The 22,573-nt window shown below is 41.0% G+C and overlaps 1 protein-coding gene across 2 annotated transcripts in view; it reads left to right on the top strand.

Moving 5' to 3' along the window:
• Window positions 1-22,573, top strand: part of MGST2 (microsomal glutathione S-transferase 2) — a 37,913-nt gene that overhangs the window by 6,530 nt on the left and 8,810 nt on the right. For both annotated transcript variants that reach the window (XM_089693894.1, XM_089693895.1), the window contains exons 2-4: window positions 2,810-2,909; window positions 15,974-16,044; window positions 19,493-19,574. In XM_089693894.1, coding sequence (XP_089550020.1) covers window positions 2,810-2,909; window positions 15,974-16,044; window positions 19,493-19,574 — 253 coding nt within the window. The remainder of the gene's footprint in view (window positions 1-2,809; window positions 2,910-15,973; window positions 16,045-19,492; window positions 19,575-22,573) is intronic.

Raw genomic sequence — 22,573 nt, 5'->3', positions numbered from 1 at the left:
TTTTGGTTCATCCGATGCCGCCAGGTTGCGCCTTAGATTATCCAGGAGCTCAGTGATGCCCTGGTCCAGATCTGGGGGAAATACCCCAGGACACCATCTGTCATCTCAGGCATGTATACAAGCACATGGGGGCCATACAAACTACTGAGTACCATTTTGAGTTGCTGCAATGAAATTTCAGTAAAATGGATTAGCTTAGTGCATCATTTTTTCACTTTGATTTTTCGGGGTGTCTGAATTCAGTCCTCTGTAGGTTGATCATTTTCATTTCCATCAAATGATAGCAGTATAGATATCCAGCATGATATTTTGACATTGAGATCTGATGTGGTTTCAAAGTGTATATGTGTGTGTGTGTGTGTGTATATATATATATATATACACACACAAGGTTCATCATATAAGGTTCATGGGACTTGTAGTTTGGCAACAGCTGGTGGACGGCCAGTTTGACACCTGTGTTCTATGGAAAGTAGTGGGTACTCATGTTTTGTATCAAATGTTTATGAAGTTTAAAAGATGTGTAAAGTTTTTCTTCTCAAAGTAACATTTGGATTACCTTTTTCTATTCAACTAAACAAAAGAAAGTGAAAACACTAAGTGGAAACAGCTTTGGGTTCACTAAACCTATCACAAAGTTGGGTGGTTCCAACAAATGATGACATGGTGAAAAAATGTATAAAGCAGATGTTGCCTTCAGCAAATACTGTATGGAAAATCAATCACTAGACCCTGATATATATGAGATGATAAATTAAAATCTTGACTTTTCCTGTAGTAATCCAACTTGGCCCTTCCCCATCAAAACTTCCAAGCCTCCAATTAGATTTGTATATGTTGGATGGCCTATCTGACCAATAAGGAGGCTCAGGAGATGGGAAGGTCAGGGGTCAGGATCGACATTTGTAGGAAAAGTTGAGATTTGCATATACAGTAAATCAGCTGTTTATTTCTCTGGAATGGTACTGATCATTTTAACATTGTAACCTCTGCTTAAAGCCTTACTCCTGCCAAAAATATTTTTGATAGAGTAAAGAAGGGTTAGAACTCCACTCACATTTAAATGACTTCTGTGTTCATGGATAAGATTTCTCTTCACTTCCTGCCTAACACCTGTCACCTAGACAGGAAGTGAGGGGAAATTTCCTTCTTAGGGACACAGAATAAAATCCTGAAAGAGGCTCAATCTTTGTGTGTTTTTATAATAGTCTGAGATTTTCCCTCACTTCCCGTTCTTTCTGAAAACTATCACATTGACAGCACATTTGGAGATTTCCCTTCACTTCTTGTTCTGTCTGGTATCTTTTAATTAGGCAGGAAGAAGGGAGATTTTTCCATTACTTTCTGTTCTGTCTGACACCCGTACAAGAGGAAGTATGGAGAAATCTCCCAATATGGAGACAGAAATATAAAGATATTAGAGGTTCCAACTTCCATGCACTAAACAAATTTAAAAAATTTGACTAGAGCTGAACCCTAGGATTAACAAATACTGTTTAAATAAAAAAGGCAAGCATCTTCTCCCTTGAATCTTGGTGTGCTTTGTGTATTTCTTCTAGATCTGTGTAGTAATTCATTGTGAAACTTTACCTCTGTGCAGGAGCTTCCTGTAATAAAGACCAGTCACCGGTGCTCTCTCTCCTTGTGCAGGGTGACTGGTCTTCAATCTGACTCCCTTGTAGTGTTTTGCAGGCAGCCTGTAGTGGGAGGACTTGCCGGGTCCAGCCACAGTTTTACAGTCCTTTCACATGGGCATTCCATTTTTTTCATCAGTTCAGTCATGTTTTTTCAAAGAATAAACAGATCAGTTTACATCCATTTTTCATCCATTTACATCAGTTTTTTCATTCGTTTACATCTGTTTTTCATCAGTTTACATTAGTTTTTTTTATCTGTTTACATGTTTTTCATCCATTTTCATTTTTCATCTGTTCCGGGTTTTTTGCCGAAGAAAAATAGGGTTTTCTTCCGCTCAAAAAGTTGGATGTTAATGGATATGGACATTAATGGATGTAATCGGATGATCATCGGTTTACATCCGCTAGTCCATAGAAAAACACAGGTGTCTGTTTTTCATCTGTAAACGAGCAGATGAGAAATGAACATACGGAACACCCGTGTGAAAGAGGCCTTACTCTCTACACAGGCTATATGCAGCACAGTGATGATGTCACTGCTACTTTTGCAAGGTAATAGCTGGGTCTGTAAAGACATATGGTGACACAAAAAAGATTTATATATGTTTTTTGCTATTGAAGAATGTTATTAGATGAACTTTTTTGTGCTCAGTTGGGTTTAATTTCAAATATGTTTTCTTCATATGCTCAGTTTGTATTGTCAGTTTTTGACAGGTTTACTTTAACAGAACTGGCTAGGCCCAAAGCTGCCTCTAGTTTTGTTAGTACTTTCACAAGTGCTGGATGGAATTAAAGCAAATCATATTTTTGGGAGAAAGTAAACAATATTCAACTGTGACACATGTAAAAGGAAAAAAAAATGACTCATACCCTCAAATATTTGTTGGTGTATGTAAGCATGCTGTAACATGATAATTATCAGGCTAATGACAGTTGTCTACATATCTATAGGGCAGTGGGTTTAAGAGCAGGTAAACTTTGGAACCATTTAACTTAAGAATAGAAGTGAATCATATTCTACAAGGCAACAAATTTTGAAGAAAGAAAAGCACCTTTTCCTAAATTATTTAACTAATTGTAGATATCTGCTTAACAATGTGAAATAATGATGCAAAAATATTTTTTGTATGTGTTTGTTGTACCCCTGATTGTTTCATGTTGTTTCATTGCAGCATATTTTGCCAATCTGGTAGGAAAAAGTAGAATAAAACACAAGGTGATACCTCCTGCTGTCAATGGACCTCCGGAGTTCGAGAGAACCTTCAGAGCACAGTATGTGAATATATTATACTCAGATACCATAGTCAATGCCAATGTTTCTCAAACTTTTGTCAGTCAAGGCACCCTTTACATTTCTGCACAATCTCAAGGCACCCCATTCTAAAATGTAAAAATCTAAACTAATAGTTTTATATAATGCAGCAACATCCACACATGTAGGACACCCAACGTTATTTGCTTTTTCCCGGTTCTCCTCCTCTCCTCCTACCTATCCCAACGCTCCTTCAGCGTCACCTACAACACTGCCACCTCCCCCTCCCTCCCCCTCTCTGTCGGGGTCCCCCAAGGCTCTGTCCTCTGTCCCCTCCTCTTCTCCATCTATACCTCCTCCCTTGGCAAACTTATTCACTCCCACGGCTTTAATTACCACCTCTACGCCAACGACAACCAAATCTACCTCTTCACCCCCCACCTCACCCCCTCACTCTCTGCTTGCATCGCCCACCTCCTAAACTACATATCAGACTGGATGTCGCTCCATTTCCTCAAACTTAACCTATCCAAAACCAAGCTCCTGGTCTTCCCCCCACCCCGTACCCCCCCCATCCTCTCCATCACTACTAACAACGCCACCATCTCTCCCACCCCACACGCCAAAGTCCTGGGTGTCACCCTGGACTCCCACCTCTCCTTCCTACCACACATCCAACTGCTATCTAGATCTTGCAGGCTCCACCTCCGCAACATCTCCAAGATACGCACATTCCACACCCCAGACACCACCAAACAACTCGTACACTCCCTCATCATCTCACACCTGGACTATTGCAATTCCCTTCTCACTGGCCTACCCAAATGAATGCTATCCCCACTCCAGTCGATCCTAAACTCCGCGGCTAGACTCATCCACCTCACCAACCGCTCCACATCCGCCTCCCCCCTCTGCCAATCCCTTCACTGGCTCCCGGTTGCCCAACGCATCAAATTCAAACGCCTAACTCTGACCTACAAAGCCATTCACAATGCCACCCCAAACTACCTAACTGACCTGATACCCAAATACTACCCTACCCGTGCCCTCCGCTCCTCACAGGACCTCCTACTCTCTAGCTCCCTGGTCTCCTCCTCCCATGCCCGATTGCAGGACTTCTCCAGGACTTCCCCCATCCTCTGGAACTCCCTACCCCAATCCATCAGACTGTCACCTACCCTTCTCACCTTCAGGCGCACCCTGAAAACCCTCCTCTTCAGGGAAGCCTACCCCAACCTCACCTAACACCCGACCTCACCTAACAACTAACCTCCTCCACTCCACCCACCACTCCATCCCCCACAGCCATCTCCTCCTGTACCACCTTCCCCTCCCTCCTAGATTGTAAGCTCGAAAGAGCAGGGCCCTCGAACCCTTGTGTATTGTATTGTTACTGTATTGTCTCATGTTCTGTCCCCCTTGCTACTGTACAGCGCTGAGTATACCCTTTGGCGCTATATAAATACTGTATAATAATAATAATAATAATAATTTATTTTTCCAAAGCAAATACACCTTTGCACACTGGTTAATGACTAGTACTGCAATGTTTCCCTCCCTAAGGTTCCATTCACACTTGTGCGACTTCAAAATTGTGCAATTTTCATCATGATTTTACAGTGCAACTTTGGCACGACTTTGATGTGACTTTTGATGAGTGCGACTTTGGCTTTGACCAAGGATGATTGTTTCAGACGCATGTATATCATTCAGGTGCGACTTTGGAGGGTTTACATTGAAGTCTATGGCCCTCAAGTAGCATGAAAGTTGGACCAAAGTAGTGCAGGAACCACTTTCAATTCGCTGCGAATTGAAGTCGCACAGATAAGAATGGTACTCATTGGAAAACATGGGGTGCAACTTGTCATGCTACTTCAGACCCCAAAGTCACATGACAAGTCTCACACATGCGAATGGACCTTACTCAGCCAATGTGACCCTGGTGCTAACAAGGATGGGCAGGGGCAAACAAGCATGCTGTGCAGGCACCCAACATCCTCCTTATCAGTCATTGGTTGTTAGGACACCAGTGGCTGGGAGGCTGTATTAGTGCACAATGAAAACCTGGGACTTTGTATAACTAAAAGACAGGTTTGATCCGCTTTGCTGTCTTGCATACAATTTGTGGCCAATTTTTAAGCATTTTCCCAAGGCACCCCTGAAGAAACCTGAAGGCATCCCAGGGTGCCTGAGCACCCTTGTTGAAAAAGGATGATCTATGCTTACTACCAAAGCAGATTAGTGAAGGTGTGAAAAATGCCTTGTCTCTGGTGTGCCTGGTTCTCACCACTGCATTGCAGTGGTGTGCGGGCAGTGTGCGCTGAAAAAGTGCTGCATGCAGTATCTTTTTCCCAGTGCAGCTCAGTGGGAGACATTCCACTGCCTTGCACCACATGACCAGCAAATGAACTTAATGAAATTTTTCTGTGACATTTCAACAATTAAAAAAGAAAAAAGAAAAAAGATGAACAGTGCAGTGTGCCGATCCCTCAGTCCCACCGCACTGCACACCGCTCACTGCATTGCAATGCCATGGCTGTTGTGAACTAGCCCTAACACTTTATTAATTTATATTTTAGGTGGGAATGTTAGGGGCCAAAACATTTGGCCAAAGAAAATTGAAAATGACAATATACAGTTTTTAAAAATGGTTTAAAAGCAAACTAGTAGAACAGGGTGTAGAAAGGAGTCACAGTAAGCACGAGGAAGGACAGCAGTCTGTTAAAAATTGATAGGAGAAGATGGAAAGAGGGGATGCCTTAATTACCAGGTTTTAATGGATATTTCCAATTAAGTGGAGGATAGAGAATCAATTGGAGGGTCTTTAATTAGCAATCTAGTTTGATATCACTGGGTATATTGGAAACATTTCATTATAGACTGTTGTATACCAACTGGAAAGGTTTGGACAAAGGATTTCCAAACGTCAAACAATGTTTTGACCCATGATTCCTTGCTTAAGGCGGTATCCACCCAGTCCATGTGAAAAACATAAGATAGTTTAGCTATAAACAAAGAAATAGTGGGGGATTTCAGATAGATACACTTATGGAGGATGGTTTTCTGTGCTCCAAGTTATATAATAGTGAGTTGTTTGCAGCCTCTTGAGATCATAGTACTTGGAATATCAGTTAGGCCAAAAAGTTCCCATTCAGGGGTTAGAGTTAGGTAAGTTTACTAAATGTGTGCTGGTGCAATACACCACTGAGTGCCATAAATGTTTAACATGACCAGAAGGCATGGAGAAAATCTGAATCTGGTTGACCACACTTTGGACAGCAAGATGAGGATCTTTGGTTCATAAGGTGAGAGCGATCTGGAGATATGTAAGAATGGTGGAAGAGCCTAAGCATCATTTTATGTTACATTGTAGCTTTGATCATGCCCTAAGACAAATGCAATATTTTTAGTTTGTCAATAGATAAATTAGATAGGGGGAATTCCTGGTCCATTTGTTTAGACCAGTTGTTGTGGCAGTGTAGTCCAGCAATTGCCGGAAAAAATTATATTGGGTAGACACAACTGTTTTACTTGGGTTAGGATATCCTAAGACCATATCCAAGGAATTCGCCCAATCTCTTTGATTTTTTGATAATGGAGGTAATGCAGAATTTTGCCTTTAGAAGGAGAAACGGATTGTTGGATAAGTAGGGACATTTCTTTAGTGCTACATTAGAAGGAAATTATTGCTGGTTACCAAAGGCAGGATGACAAGAGGACTCCATGAGGTCTGAGCTGTTACATAAGGGAAGAAAGAGAGATGCGTTGCTATTTAGCATGCAGTATGTGCGTATTTTATACATCGAGGTGCCGTGAATCCGATCCCTCATATATCTAGTTAAAGATGCTAGGTTACCCAGTTATAGATCGGGAAAATTGAGGCCTCCATTACTGTAGGGTTGTTGTAGAATACATAGATCTGTGGTTGCTCTCCCACTGCCCCAGGTTAACTCCTGGAACATTTTATAGATACACTTGAGATTAGAATGTTTGAGGTGTAGGGGGAGAACTTGAATGATGTAAAAAAGCTTAGGAAAGGGTACCATTTTTTTTAAAATTTATTCTGCCCATGTAAGAAATGGTAAACTGTTTCCAAGCAGCAAGCAACGTATTTATGGAACGTATCAAAGAAGGAATGTGACCCTTTTATAAGTTGTGGGGGTTTTGGAGTATTGATATTCTGAGATACCAAATAAAGGGATAATGTTCACTCCAATGAGGTTTGTGACGATTGATTAGGCAGAGTGTTAGATTTTTCAAGGTTGCTGGAATAGCCTGAGACTAAACCGAAGGATGTAATAAGGGACAATATGCTAGGCAGGGAAGCTGCTGGGTGAGAAATATGTAGCACCCTTAAGTGTGCTACTAGAATAGTGTAGGCAAATTTATTGTGTATGAGTCATGGTAACTGTGTGAGTCTGTGATTAAGGTCAGGTTTCTGCAGGTCAAGCTGGATGACTTAACAGGTTGGGACTCTATTGCCGCCACCTGGCTCTTGAGGACCATAGAATCTTCCAGAAGCTAGTTGGCTAAAGACTTGGAGACCTAATCTGCATGTTTGTGGGAGTTTACCATTTCCAGGTTTGGAGGCCCTGGTAGAGTGGTAGACCAACCCATAAATATGGGAGAGTCAGGCTGGCACCAGAGTCGGGTGGAAGATGGAGTGCTGAGGAGACTGTTGGTGGACTGGAAAAAGGCTGGCTCAGGAGGGTCCATTCAGCAGTACGGTATGAACAGGATCAAGGTCTGAGAGCGGTGGCAGCAAGGAGGACAGAGTGAGTACATCAGCACACCCAGGGATTTACAGGGGGAGAGACTTACATATGTAGCAAGCTTTTCAAAGGCCAGCGCTGTGCTTAATCCTTTATCCTTGTCCTGGGAGATCTTCAGAACAGCCAGATCAGATCTCAATGGGGAAAAACATCATGCTGGATATCTGTATTGATATAGACTGGGTAATGTGTTAGGAACATAAAGATGCCCTATCGTTTGATGGAAACTAAAATTATCAACCTACAGAGGGCTGAATTCAAAAACACCCCAAAAAATCAAAGTGAAAAAATGATGCGGTAGGCTAGTCCATTTTGCTGAAATTTCATTGCAGCAACTCAAAATAGTACTAAGTAGTTTGTATGGCCCCCATATGCTTGTATGCATGTCTAAGACAACGGATGGTGTCCTGGAGTATTTCCTCCCAGATCTGGACCAGGGCATCACTGAGTTCCTGGACAGTCTGAGGTGCAACCTGGCATCATCGGATGATATCCCAGAGGTTTTCTGTAGAATTTAGGTCAGGCGAGCGTGGGGGCCATTCAATGGTATCAATTCCTTCATCCTACAGGAACTGCTTTCATACTCTTGCCACATGAGGCCGAGCATTTTCATGCACCAGGAGGAACCCAGGACCCACTGCACCAGCATAGGGTCTGACAGTGGGTCCAAGGATTTCAACACGTTACCTAATGGCAGTCAGGGTGCCCTTGTCTAGTCTGTAGAGGTCTGTGCGTACCTCTATGGATATGCCTCTCCAGACCATCACTGACTCGCCACCAAAACGGTCATGCTGAATGATGTTACTGGCAGCATAACGTTCTCCATGGCTTCTCCAGACCCTTTCACGTCTGTCACATGTGCTCAGGGTGACATTGCTCTCATCTGTGAAAAGCACATGGCGCCAGTGGCAGACCTGCCAATTCTGGTGTTCAATGGCAAATGCCAATCAAGCTCTATGGTGCAGGGCAGTGAGCACAGGGCCCACTAGAGGATGTCAGACTCTCAGGCCACCCTTAGGAAGTCTGTTTCTGATTGTTTGGTTAGAGACATTCACACCAATGGCTTGCTGGAGGTCATTTTGTAGGGCTCTGGCAGTGCTCATCCTGTTCCTCCTTGCACAAAGGAGCAGATACCGGTCTTGCTGATGAGTTAAGTACCTTCTACGGCCCTGTCCAGCTCTCCTAGAATAACTGCCTGTCTTCTGGAATCTCCTCCATGCTCTTGAGACTGTGCTGGGAGACACAGCAAACCGTCTGGCTATGGTACATATTGATGTGCCATCCTGGAGGAGTTGGCCTGCCTTTGCAGTAAGGTCCAGGTATCTCCTCATGCTACCAGTAATGACACTGACCCTCCTACCCAAATGCAAGCTAGTGAAAAACAAACAGAAAAGATGAGTAGGGAAAAAAATGTCAGAGGCCTCCACCTGTAAAACCATTCCTGTTTTAGGGATTGTTTCATTGTTGCCCATCTAGTGCACCTGTTGTTAATTTTAATAATACCAAAGCAGCTGAACTGATTAACAACCCCCTTTGCTACTTAACTGACCAGATCAATATCCCAGGAGTTTAATTGACTTGATGCTATACTCTGATTAAAAAGTGTTCCTTTTTAATTTTTTGAGCAGTATAAACTCCAGAACTGCTGCAACCACTCAATGTGCACTCTCATACACCTAACATATGTAAATTACAAAGTAGTGGTGTGCTGTCCTTATTCAGTCCAGAAATATCAATTTAACAGTGTCCATCAACAACTAATATGTGAGTCCACAAATAGTCTATATAGTAATCATTTTCTCGAATCCCAATGCTGTGCCCATGAAAAAATGTAATCACCGTACTCTGCTCCCTTTGAGTGAAAAACTTGCTCACCTTCTAACCAGACCTAAAAACCTTAGGTCAGATGCGCTACTTATTCAATAATAATGGTTGACCATTATTTTTCAAATGACTCCTCCGTTAGGATTCTCCCTTAAGGCTCCAAGACATGAAGATCCACCCAAAAATAAAGCATTTATTTCACAGTGCAACACTGTATAAAACAATATGCCTCAAACAGCAGCAAGCTATCCACTCATATTCACTTTGGTAAAAAAGTGCCCACAACCAATTGATTTTATGAATAACGCTTACTCTAGGTCATCACCTCCAAACATGTTTGTTATCCCGTCACCCTTATGTCCAATGCATGATCACCTTCTCTTTGATCTACAAAGGTCAAAAACACATGCTGTTATTCCAACTCTGTATGTCCACTTCTGCCTGTTAGCAGTCACTTCATCTGTCCCGTCCCTTTAAGAGGCCGCTATCTTGCTGGGTCCGCCTGGGTGCATATTACTCAAGGGAAGAACAAATACTCTATAGTGCAACCCCATATAGTAAGAAAACAAATTTCTTCAGCCACAAACTCACAAATAAACACAGGTAAAATGCAGATTCCAATCACAAATATGGTTCCTATCGCCACACTTGTGGTTTCTGCTGCACCGGCAATGACATCACAAGGCTCCACCTGACGCGTTCTGTCACTGGTCACGTGACCTCCTCAGTTAGCTGTATTAACTTTCAGAGGGCACGAGTCCCTAGCCCATAAGGTGCAGTTGCTACTGATCCACAAAGACTGACGGCTTTCAAGGAAAAGGACAGTCCAGGATCTGTTTCTGTAAATAGGAAGGAAGTTGTCCCCGTGCACTGATTCAGTTAAGTTGGGCATCCCATATTCCCTATTACCCTATCCAACTGACATTCCCCTAATAAATTAACAAAAAAACAAGCTCCTGGACTATTCTCTGACATGGATGCAGGTGTGGAAGATGTGTGTTGCCTGGCTGCCCAGAGCTTGAGGGGACCTAGAAACAGAGTGACCCTCAAGAGGGTAGCGCTACAAATATATAGAAGCAAGTCATCTGTGAAAGTAGTGATTTTAATGGTTTTATAGCCTATGATTATACCCTGAAATGTGGGTTGAGATTCTAAAGGCAAAGAAGAGGGTCCAGTGTGAGGTCAAAAAGAATAGGAGAAAGGGGGCGTCCCTGTCTGGTGCCTCTGGACATTGGTACTAGGGAGGATAATTGGTTATTGATGATTAATTTGGTACGGGGGTTTTGATAAATGTATTATGTAAAAGAAGAAAAGACATGACTAGAAGCCCGGACAGTGAGAATATGATTCAGGAGAGACCAGTTTATTTAGTCAAAAGCTTTCTCAGCATCAGGATTCAGATGCAATGGCTGTTCTGATGTAGTAGTAGAGAGTTTGTTGCAAAGGAAACCTAGCCCTAACATTTTTAATCACTTACAGCAACAGTTTTCCCTTTGGGATAAAGGTTTTACATAAACAAAGAAAGACTGACCATTAAAAGCACCCCTTTAATGGTAAATGCTTTGTCTCAATCCCTGGACAAGCTTGCCGCACAGCCTGGTCTGTTACAGGAAGTTGAAAAAAAAAAAAGATTAAAAAAAACTAATGCAGCCACCACATCTAGCTGCAATATGTTACATGTTTTTGGGTTTAATACCACTTTAAATAGAGGTAAAACTAAATGATCGTACCTTAGTGAAAATAACATGGAAACACAAAAAATAACCAAGAAGATACATATCACCTGTAAATCTTTCTAAACAATGTCAAAATTGAAACATAGAGAAAAAAACATTGATTGAATAGACTAGTGTTGATTAAATGACCCATAGAAGTAATTTTCCTTCCATCACAAGCAGTACGTAAGAGTGATACCTATAACGGTACCTATACAAATTAGATTAGTGCTGCACAGCTGGTGTCTCAATGTCCTCATGTGGTCCTTTTTGTCTCCTCTTGCTGCCTCTGGGTAAAAATGTCATTTCATTTATGAATTTTCTTTCCACCCTTCATTCTCAGCTCTGTTTGTGGAGAGTGAGGTGAAAGCCTATAATTCATTCATATTAGACATCACTGTTGCTGTATTATTAATGTGGGCTCTACAAATGCCACTAGCTTATTACAGGGCATTAATGTCAATTACTAAACAGTATTACCACTACTGCTTTTCATCCATCTAGACATGTTGGCTGATACATTTAACACCTCTGTTTATTTTTCTTTTAAATTGTAACAAGACAGTCTTTGTAGGGGTCCAGGACCACACGCGTGGTCCTTAAAGTGACACTAAACAATATGCTTACTCTTCAAGAATAAGCCATGCAAATCCATTGTTCTTAGTGTGGTTTTCTACCATTCTCAGTGAGCTCCTGAAACTCTCCTTTTTCCCTCACTTCCCTTTCTATGAATGAGCAGTGCATGTTGCAGTTGCATTCATGTGAACTGCTCTATGCACACTACATATCTCATAATCCATAATCAGCAGTCCATCTCGGGAAAGAGCAAGATAGGGTGACTACGTTCCTACATACAGTGGGACCCTGGAGAACGAATATAGTCACCTCTAATCGAAAGTCAGGTCATAGCATAAGCAAGCAAAAAAAAAGAACTAAATTGGAGATTTAGTAGAGGCTGACAGCAAAAGAAGGCACACATCTGAGTTAAAGAAGAATTCCAGGCATCAGCATGTTGTACATAGTTGCAGTGGTCCAACTTGGTCCAATGTAGCTGTGTACGAGACATACAGGGGTTTATTTACTAAAGCTGGAGAGTCCAAAATCAGACTCCCTTCTGCATAGAAACCAATCAGCTTCCAGGTTTCATTGCCAAAGCTTCATTGAACAAGCTGAGGTTAGAAGCTGATTGGTTTCTATGCAGAAGGGAGTCTGATTTTGGACTCTCCAGCTTTAGTAAATAAACCCCATAGTATCTGGCCAATAAATATAAAAATAACCCCCCTGCGCTCCACTGGTATGAACAAACAAAACCCCAAATATATGCAAGCTGCTACCACCTATTCCCAATACCAAAGGATGTATAACGTAAAAAAACAATGTTGGTGAAGCGCTTCACATAAAGAACTAAATATATAAAGTACACTGATATAAAAATATAAAATGCATATAAAGTGACTACGCTGTATTGAAAGATACAAATGACTAGTGCTAAGTATTCCCCCCCCAAAAAAATATATAAGTGCCAAGTGCTGAGAGTGCAAGACAGGTCATGCGTTTGCTGACTAGATTGTGCCAAAATACAATATAATCAAAGTAAAAGTAATACACAATGACATTGCACACTCTAACTGAAAGTGACAGGTGCTCAGTATGAATATAAATGTTGGTTAAAGATAAAAATCCACAATAAAGTGCAATAACAAGTGCTTGACATTTCATCTGCAAACAAACACCGCAATGTCAGTGCTTCAATTCTTCACTCCAAACATGATGCGTGCTAGCATGCCACACGTGTATATCGTGATCCAAAAGTGGCTAAAGTGCCTCCTCACCTTAACCATGTGACCCCTAAGGGCCACAATGCTTTAAGTAATAATGCTCCACCAGACTGGGAATCTCTGTAATAATACTCCTGTAGTACCACTCAGTCTTCTCTGCCAGGTCACTTATGCCCTCAGATGGTAATACCCCCAGGATTATCACAAGGCCATAGAGAGGTAGACGAAGAGAGCCTCCATAGTGAAATACCGTTTATTCCATATAGCAGATGAAAACAAGCCAAAAGAGAACACTCACAGTATAGCAGATCTCATCCAGCAGGCCTCCCATGTGCTGTGGGTGTACTGCAAGGTGCTGGGTGTCCAAAGATGGCGTCTGCAGGATGTGCGTAACCGGAAGTACGTCACCGCGCTGTACGCGTTACTCCGCGATGTCACGTGGCTTCGTCGGGGCTCTGGCAGTGCTTATCCTGTTCCTCCTTGCACAAAGGAGCAGATACTGGTCCTGTTGATGGGTTAAGGACCTTCTACAGCCCTGTCCAGCTCTCCTGGAGTAACTGCCTGTCTCCTGAAATCTTTTCCATGCTCTTGAGACTGTGCTGGGAGACACAGCAAGCCTTCTGGCAATGGCACGTATTGATGTGCCATCCTGGAGGAGTTGGACTGCCTGTGCCACCTCTGTAGGGTCCAGGTATTGCCTCATGCTACCAATAGTGACACTGACCCTAGCCAAATGCAAAACTAGTGAAAAACAGTCAAAAAAGGTGAGTAGGGAAGAAAATGTCAGTGAACTCCACCTGTAAAATCATTCCTGTTTTGGGGGTCATCTCATTGTTGCCCATCTAGTGCACCTGTTGTTAATTTTATTAATACCAAATCAGCTGCAACTGATTAACAACCTCCCTGCTACTTAACTGACCAAATCAATATCCTAGGAGTTTAACTGAATTGATGTAATACTCTGATTAAAAAGTGTTTCTTTAATTTTTTTGAGCAATGTAGTTACTCAGCTGAGCTGCACTTCACATGCTCATTGTCTTTACTGAACACATCAATGAGACACTACTTAGTTTATGACTTTTACTGAACAACAAAACAGTTTACAGTGTAAACAGCAATTTATAATGTACAAATTACTGTCCATAAACCTGGATAAACTAGGTCCAAAAATATTGCAGAAGTCACCAAAAACATGGTTATAATCGTTTAGGCTAGGTTCACATCTGTGCAGGTGGTGCCGCTGCGGGACCCGCACAAATACCTGCAGCCGCAATTCCCACACAGAGGAATGCGTTACCTGTGGGTAGGCCCACACTGGAAATTGCAACCATACTGGGAACCTCGGTTCACATGCAGTCTTCAATTTCCAAAGAAGTGCAGGCACTTCTTCCCTGCGTGTCCCGGGGCACGGGAGTCCATTCAAATGAATGGGCTCTTGTGGCTGCGCAAATTGCGGCCCGCACAGCTGCACATACCGTATGTGATCCTGGCCTTATATCTGTTCCCATTTTTAGGGTGTCAACGGAGAGTGCTTTGAATTGTACCAAGGTTATTGTCCTGATACATCTGCTCTCCTTAGCCTATTGGCTTGTTCCCCAAAGGGCTCTTACTGCTCTATCTCTCTCTATTTTCTTGGGGACAACCCAAAGCCTAACTCCTCCCTACCCTTATATATAGAAAGTAGGTGGGGCCCTTCCCCAAGAAAGACAGGGGACTTAAATTGGAGCCAAAACCTGCTATCCTTTACAGCCAAGAAAGTTGCCATCTTAGCCCTGGTTTGATCTGTAGTTGCCATGGTGCTACGCATTTGATCAGCTATGACACCAGCCATTTAATGGGCTGACATTTCAGTTGAGTGCACAAGCAATTGTGACAGTTATCATTCATGACATTCCTTGAGTGTAACTGTTATGAAAAACCCTGCAATCTTTTACAGCCAAAGACAGCGCCATGACTATTTTTTGATTTGTATCCGCCATGTGGCTGGACATATGATCAACTATCACATCCATCATTTGAGGGCTTGAAAGTTCAGTTGAGAGTTGACATAACCTTACTGGTAACTGTGACAGTTATTAAGGAAAGACTTCCCACGTTTCAAATATCCACAGAAGGCAAGATATTGATATTTTTATGTCAGAGAAAAATATGAAGTGTAAGAAAGTGAGTCATGTATTTATCTACCTAATTTCCGTTCAAGTAATTTGGCTTTGCTGGAAGGTGGGAGCCCATGTAGAAGGCTTGTGTAATATGATGGTGCTCTATAAATACGGGTAATAAATCATATTATGCCATTTGGCCATGACCCTCATTATACCAGCTGTATTAATTGGACATGCCCTGAGCACATCTAGCTGCATTTGTGGTCTGCCCAGCACTCGTTACACCCAGTAATTATTGACGGATCCTGCTTTTAGACATTTATCCAGATACCATAGTCCCAATGTACATACAAGGCAGTTTGAATTTGATCTTATTGTTTGGTATGCCCTAAAAAGAAGTAAGACAATTTTCATTTTTACTCCAATTTTACTCTAATTTATGTTCCAATGCATTACATCTTTTTATACATTGTGGTGCAAAGTGAACTTAATGATATGCAATTTGCACCACCCCCCAACTCTGTAACCATGTTTTGGAATACTTACTTTGAAATGTAAAACTGACTGTATTCCCTGATACTTTATTTTATTAAAGTTGATTTGGAATGTGAAAAGAAATTTTGTGAAATTTCAATAAAATTAATAAAAAGAAGAAAAAAGTAAATAAAAGAAAAAAAAGGAAAGGTACACAGTAGGATGCATTGTAATAACAAATCACACTGCCCCTGCACAATGCACACCAGAAAGCATGCCTTATACAGAATATAACCTGCATCTGCTGGTGTGAATGAGCCCTCAATGTAGTATTGTATATCTAAGCACCATATAATATGACAAACAGATTTGTTTTCTTCTATTTATTGATTTGTAACAATGGATTTGCTCTCTTGCAGACAAAACTGTATTGAATTCTATGGCCTATTTTTGATTGACCTTTGGACTGCGGGTTGGTTCTTTAACCAAGGTAAATTCTATATATGCTTACATAATTTGTATCTGATTTTGCATGAATCTCAATCTCAAAGCATTATAACGAATATAGAATAGCGAAGAGTGATAAATGCTAGGCAGAGTTTGGTATGACTGTGAACAAATCAATGTGAAAGATGATTCTTTGGCTATAGCACCCATACTTTCCTCTCCTCTGCTGACCAGGTCTGATGATGTACCCCCCGCATCATGTAGCAGTGTTTGGGTCTGGTCATTGTCACTAAGGCCCAAGTACTGCATTATGGGAGGGAGTCACATGCTCTGCCCCTCCTGGATGGAACTATTAATTTTGCCATGACTGAGAGAAATGAGGGAGGAACACTGAGAAGGTGAGAATAAGTGGGTTGGGGCTGGTCTTTAAAGTGCATTTCCAGTTTTGCAGTCAAATTGGGATAACACCATGTTATATTTGTAGCATTTCCCTACTTGCACAGCAGAACGTAAAACAAATATATTTTAAAATGGCATCTTACTTTTTTGAAATGCTCTATTCTGGATCCTCCAGCAATGAAAAATCCTATATAGCTCTTTGTTTATGAGGGTGATGGGCAGCTATGTTTGCCATAATTAACACTGTCTGTATTGTGCAGGCAGACCTTCATTATCATTTGTAACTAGAATTGAATACTGTCTGTCTTAAAGTGGAACTACACTGCATCTGAGTGCCACAAACACTATTTTATTCATTTCTAATATTCAAAGCAAGCTTCCTGATCTATCCACGTCTCCATGCTTTGTTTTGCTGAGAAATCACTTTGAAAAACACCCCCTAGCATTTCTGGCCATGGCCACCTTGAGTAAGGGCAGATGATTCATGCAGCATTTATTTCCTGGAATCCATCTGCCTTTAGCTCAGACGTGCAGACAGGAAGGTATACGTAGCTGAGAAAACCACTCCTCCCCTCCTGAAAACTCCTGGGATATATGACGTTATATGACTAGACATGGAAATCAGAAAGTAACTGAAGTATTTAAAAAACAAGTAAATATAATGTATCTTCCTATCTATTTACTAATGCAAGCAAGATAAGGAATAAAAATAGTCAATGTTGATTGAGAGGAGGAAGTTCCACTTTAACAAAGGGTTAAAGGCAGGGGCGGACTGACCATTCGAGCACTCGGGCACTGCCTGAGGGCCCGGGGTCAGTCGGGGGCCCTATGAGATGCTCCTGGTACCTTTCATTGGATTTTTCATAGGCTTTTTGGGTGTGAGCAAGGACACAGGGGCCCCATGATCCCCTATTGCCCGGGGGCCCCATGAGTTGTCAGTCCACCCTTGGTTAAAGGTTTAGAGTCTGGGCTTCTTGTATGTTATGTATGCATTGTATGTTAATGAGAACATCTAAAAGATAAATATTAAATTAAGATAAATGGGAATACATAATAAACATATAGTGTGGTTTTCTAAATTTTGACTGAAAAAGTGGAAATACGCTTTAAAGAGACTCTGTTACTTTGATTGGGTAAAATAATAGAATCTTTTGAAAACAATTTCCTTCTGCATTTGAGATTTATCCAGGCACAATGTTTTTATCATCTTTAAATATGATGCCTAACTGAAAAATGGTAATTGTAATTGGTGGTAGCCACCCAAATAAAGGGAAGTCTCAATATGTCACACAACTGTGTGATACCAGCTTAGCCAGACATTGCACCTATAACATACTACACATATATTACTACTTCAGTACCAGACACTTTCACCCCCATCCTGCCCAGGCCAATTTTCAGCTTATAGTGCTGTCATGGTTTGAATGACAATTACACAGTCATGCATCACTGTACCCAAATGAAATTTCTTTCCATTCTGTTCACACAAATAGAGTTGTCTTATGGTAGTACTTGATCACCACTGGGTTTTTTATTTCTTGCTAAATAAATTAAAAAAGGCCGAACATTTTGAAAAAAAAAACACGTTTTTCTTCATTTCTGTTATAACATTTTGCAAATAAATAAGCTTTCTTCATAAATTTAGGCCAAAATTCAGCTATATTTATTTAGTAAAAATAATCCAAATCAATGTACAGTATTCTATTTAGTCTGTAGGAAAGTCATAGAGTCCACAAACTGTGGTATATATATTTGAAAATCAATGAATCCTGATGTACTGACAGTCTCATTTCTTGAGGCCCCAAAATGCCAGGACAATACAAATATGCCCCAATTTACCCCTTTTTGGAAAGTAGATAATCTAAGGTATTTTAGGGAAGGCAAATTTTTTGAAGTTGTAATTTTTTTATCACAGTTTTTTTGAAAATGAATAAATTAAAAATATGTGTTTTATTTAACATTTGTTTCATATATACTGTGACCGGTGCAGTACAGCATCATCAACAAACTGGTGTGGCAATGATCAGGGACACTGACTGGTGATTCTGGGGAGGTGATCAGGATTTTTTTTTTTTTACACACTATGATCAGTTATAACAGTGATAATCACTGTTATAAGTAACCATTTGTTGTAAATGAATCCATTCATCAAGTGTGTATTGTTTTGATTAGCTGTGATTAGCTATGGCCAATCACATAGTACAGATAGACTGTGACTGGCCCTGTCTGTACCATGAGATCACTGTGACCAATCACAGCAAGCGACACAATAGTACACAGTGAATGGCTATGAATGGAAGCCATTCATTGTGTACAATTGGCATGTGATCTGCTGTAAATGGTCACTAAAAAAATAATCTTTGATTTTGCAACCTTGTTCTGAGCACGGCAACTGCCTGAAGCCAAACCTGATCCTAAAATACTATATATAATATAATATAATATTTTACAGCTGACAGCTTTAGCAAGGTTGCCCGTAGGCAAATCAGTTTTTTGTATTCAACCAGTGGGATGAACAAAAAAAACTGACTCAATTACCTCATCCACACACTTGAGATTGACAAGAGAATCCTCCCTGCTGTACTATTGTATTCTGACAGCAAGACTTCCCCACCATCAGAATACACTGATACACTGATCAGCTATAGTCTGCAGTGCTGATCAAGCAGGGAAAATTCGACATTGCGGTTATACAGAAGCTGATCAGTAAATCGACTTCTGTACAACCACAATACCCATACATGGAGCAAAATTCATCCGGTCGCTGCTGGACAGGCCACATTTGATCCATGTAAGGTCGACTTAGAGATTGGTAATAGCTCAAGAATTGTTAGCTCTCTTTTCTGAGTAATTAGTGACAAGTAGACAAAGGGACACTGGAAGCAGGAGAAAACCCATCACCAGACAAAGTGTGTGTGTGTGTGTGTGTAAGAGAGAAAGAACTTTGTTTTATGGAAGTAGCAGGCTTAGTACTGCCCATAGGAGATATTGTTTCTTAGTAAGGGCTGAGCAAAATATAATCTGGTAAATACCATTTATAATGAATACTGCTAATAAAATGAGTTGTTGACAATGTGCTTATGTCATTTCAGAAATAGCATCGCTCTTTGGCTTGTTGTACATTTATGGCCGGCATGTGTACTTTTTTGGCTATTCACAGTCTGCTAGGGGCAGGTAAGTTGGCCTCATAATCATGTGAATTGTTGTATTACTGTGTAACTTATTTCTGATATCCTCATTCTGATTTTATCTTCAATGCTATACCCATGCAAAATGTGAAGCACGTAATAAAATTGTTAGTGACAATAACTCCATTTTTCTATTGTCCACTTCTAAAAAAAAAAATCATGTCATTATGTACATTATGTACAATTCTGGAAATTGACTTAAATGGAAAGGACACTTTTTGTGTCCTATACTAACACGATCAAAACATCCATGTGTAAGTTTAATAGAAGGCAATATCAGCAATATATATAACTAGTTCTGAATACCCAAGGATAAAGTGATATACTGCATATCTTCAGCAAAGTACATTAAATGAGAGATAAACCTTTTATTTCTTATGCCTATTGAAGCATAGGTGTAGGCAATTTTGTACCTAAATCCTGCGATCAAGAAAAACAAAACTGATTGTGAAACAGGAAAATTTCTAAAAGAAACCTTGTCCAAAAAAATTATCCCCCTATATCTGGCAGTATGGAATCCAAAAGTCTCCCTGACACTCTGAGAACACTTGCTACCTGCATGCTACACATGTAAGAATCAAGATCCATCCCTTCTGTCAGGAGGAATGTGATATTCTACGTCTCCAGCATGTAATTGTGTGTATACTGCATCTGCTACAACACCCCTATAAAAATAAAAAGTGAGCTTTGTTGAGGGTCATGGGTTCTGTGGCATAATACAATCTATACCAGTTTTTCCCTGAACTATGGCACTTTGCTTCACGTTAACTGGCCTTTGGGATACTATTTCTATAAATAACACCAACCATGGAGATCTATTCCTCCCATGGACACCAACCATAGGGAACTATTCCTTCCACACTCTGTCCGGAACCATAAACCAGACGGAGACAGAAAGTGCAGTTAAAATCACACCTTTAATAAAACAGCAAAGAAAACACAGTTCATGAATGTAGCCAAAAACAGAAGCCGGGGTTTGGATGCCAGAGCAGGTAATCAGACGAGCCGCAGTCAGGAAACCAGAAGTCAGCGTAGTCAGGAGCAAAAATCAGGAACAGGAATTGGCAGATAAGTCAGCCAGACCAAGTTGTACACAGGGACACAGACAAGAACACACTAGAAATCATAGACTACGCAAAGGAAAGGAGGAAATGAGCTAAAGCTGCTAAAGTATCGAAAAAGGCTGGCTGTAGGCTGGACTAATGAGGCAGGTAATAGAATCCAGATGAGTCACTGTGGAGACAATAAGTGGCTGGTAATTAACCAACAGCTGAGCAGCTTCTGAGCACTGAAAGAAAAGAGCTGCTTGTTAAGTTGCAGGAGCCCAGCCCTGACACTGACACCAATAGGACATTTTACTACTACTAAGTACAGGTGCTAGCTAGGTTATTTTTCTCCCACTCTTTCCCAACCATAGACCTTTTTTTATTCCCTGACCACCATGCCTGCATTGTTTACTCCAACTGAAATCAGGTCATTTTCTACTCCCACTGTCCTTTCTCTAGCCCCCTCAAATCTTTGGAACATTAAAATGTGTGAAGAACCTTAATTTCCTGCTCATAAAATGTTACCTGGTATTTTAGACATGTAAGTCTCTTATGCACCAATAGAGGTAGACAAAAATAAATTGTCATGTGTGTTTTCATTCACGCCTATATGCTGGGAGCAGCTCACAGTTTTGAAAACAAAATGAATGTGTGTTGTAAGACACAAAGCTACCTGTAAATTACCAGTTTTAAATGCAGCATAAACTAACTGAACAACTTGATAAGTTGGGGAAAAAAGATCACAATGAGTGCATGTTGGAATACCATGTTCATGTATTTCTGCGCAACAATGACATCAGTATTCAGTAGAGATATATTCTTCAACCAGTAGATGGCAGTGTTTGTAAGTTTGTAGCTATGTGTATGGTAAAACTCTATGTCTTTTTCCTGACTAAAATTTCTTGTTTCCTGCTTGCAGTGACGCAAGCTGATAATCACTAGAGATGAGCGAAGAAATGAAAAATTTGATTCGGCTGATTCGGCGAATTCCAGTGTGAAATTCGATTCGATGCGAATTTCTCCGCTACGAAGATGACTTATTTAAAGGGTTTCTAGGCTTCAGAGAGCCTTTAAATTAGTGCAGAACACTGTACCTTTAATTTAAATGCCCTTGGAGATGAGGAAGGAGAAGGAGAAGGAGAAGGATGAGAAGAAGGAGAAGGAGAAGGATGAGAAGAAGGAGAAGGAGAAGGGTGAGAAGAAGGAGAAGGATGAGAAGAAGGAGAAGGATGAGAAGAAGGAGAAGGAGAAGGATGAGAAGAAGGAGAAGGAGAAGGATGAGAAGAAGGAGAAGGAGAAGGATGAGAAGAAGGAGAAGGATGAGAAGAAGGAGAAGGATGAGAAGGAGAAGGATGAGAAGGAGAAGGATGAGAAGAAGAAGGCTGAGAATAAGGAGAAGGATGAGAAGAAGGAGAAGGAGAAGGATGAGAAGAAGGAGAAGGATGAGAAGAAGGAGAAGGAGAAGGATGAGAAGAAAGAGAAGGATGAGAAGGAGAAGGATGAGAAGAAGAAGGATGAGAAGAAGAAGGATGAGAAGAAGGAAAAGGATGAGAAGAAGAAGGATGAGAAGAAGGAGAAGGATGAGAAGAAGGAGAATGATGAGAAGAAGGAGAAGGATGATAAGAAGGAGAAGGAAGAGAAGAAGGAGAAGGAGAAGGATGAGAAGAAGGAGAAGGATGAGAAGAAGGAGAAGGATGAGAAGAAGGAGAAGGATGAGAAGAAGGAGAAGGATGAGAAGAAGGAGAAGGAGAAGGATGAGAAGAAGGAGAAGGATGAGAAGAAGAAGGATGAGAAGAAGGATGAGAAGAAGGAGGAGAAGGATGAGAAGAAGAAGGATGAGAAGAAGGAGAAGGATGAGAAGAAGGAGAAGGATGAGAAGAAGGAGAAGGAAGAGAAGAAGGAGAAGGAGAAGGATGAGAAGGAGAAGGATGAGAAGAAG

The sequence above is a fragment of the Staurois parvus genome, unplaced genomic scaffold, assembly GCF_062004578.1.
Source record: "Staurois parvus isolate SC_StPar_1 unplaced genomic scaffold, SC_StPar_1.0 ptg000639l, whole genome shotgun sequence".
NCBI lineage: Eukaryota > Metazoa > Chordata > Amphibia > Anura > Ranidae > Staurois > Staurois parvus.
The sequence above is the reverse complement of the archived record's forward strand: the minus strand, read 5'-3'. Positions and strand labels throughout refer to the sequence as shown.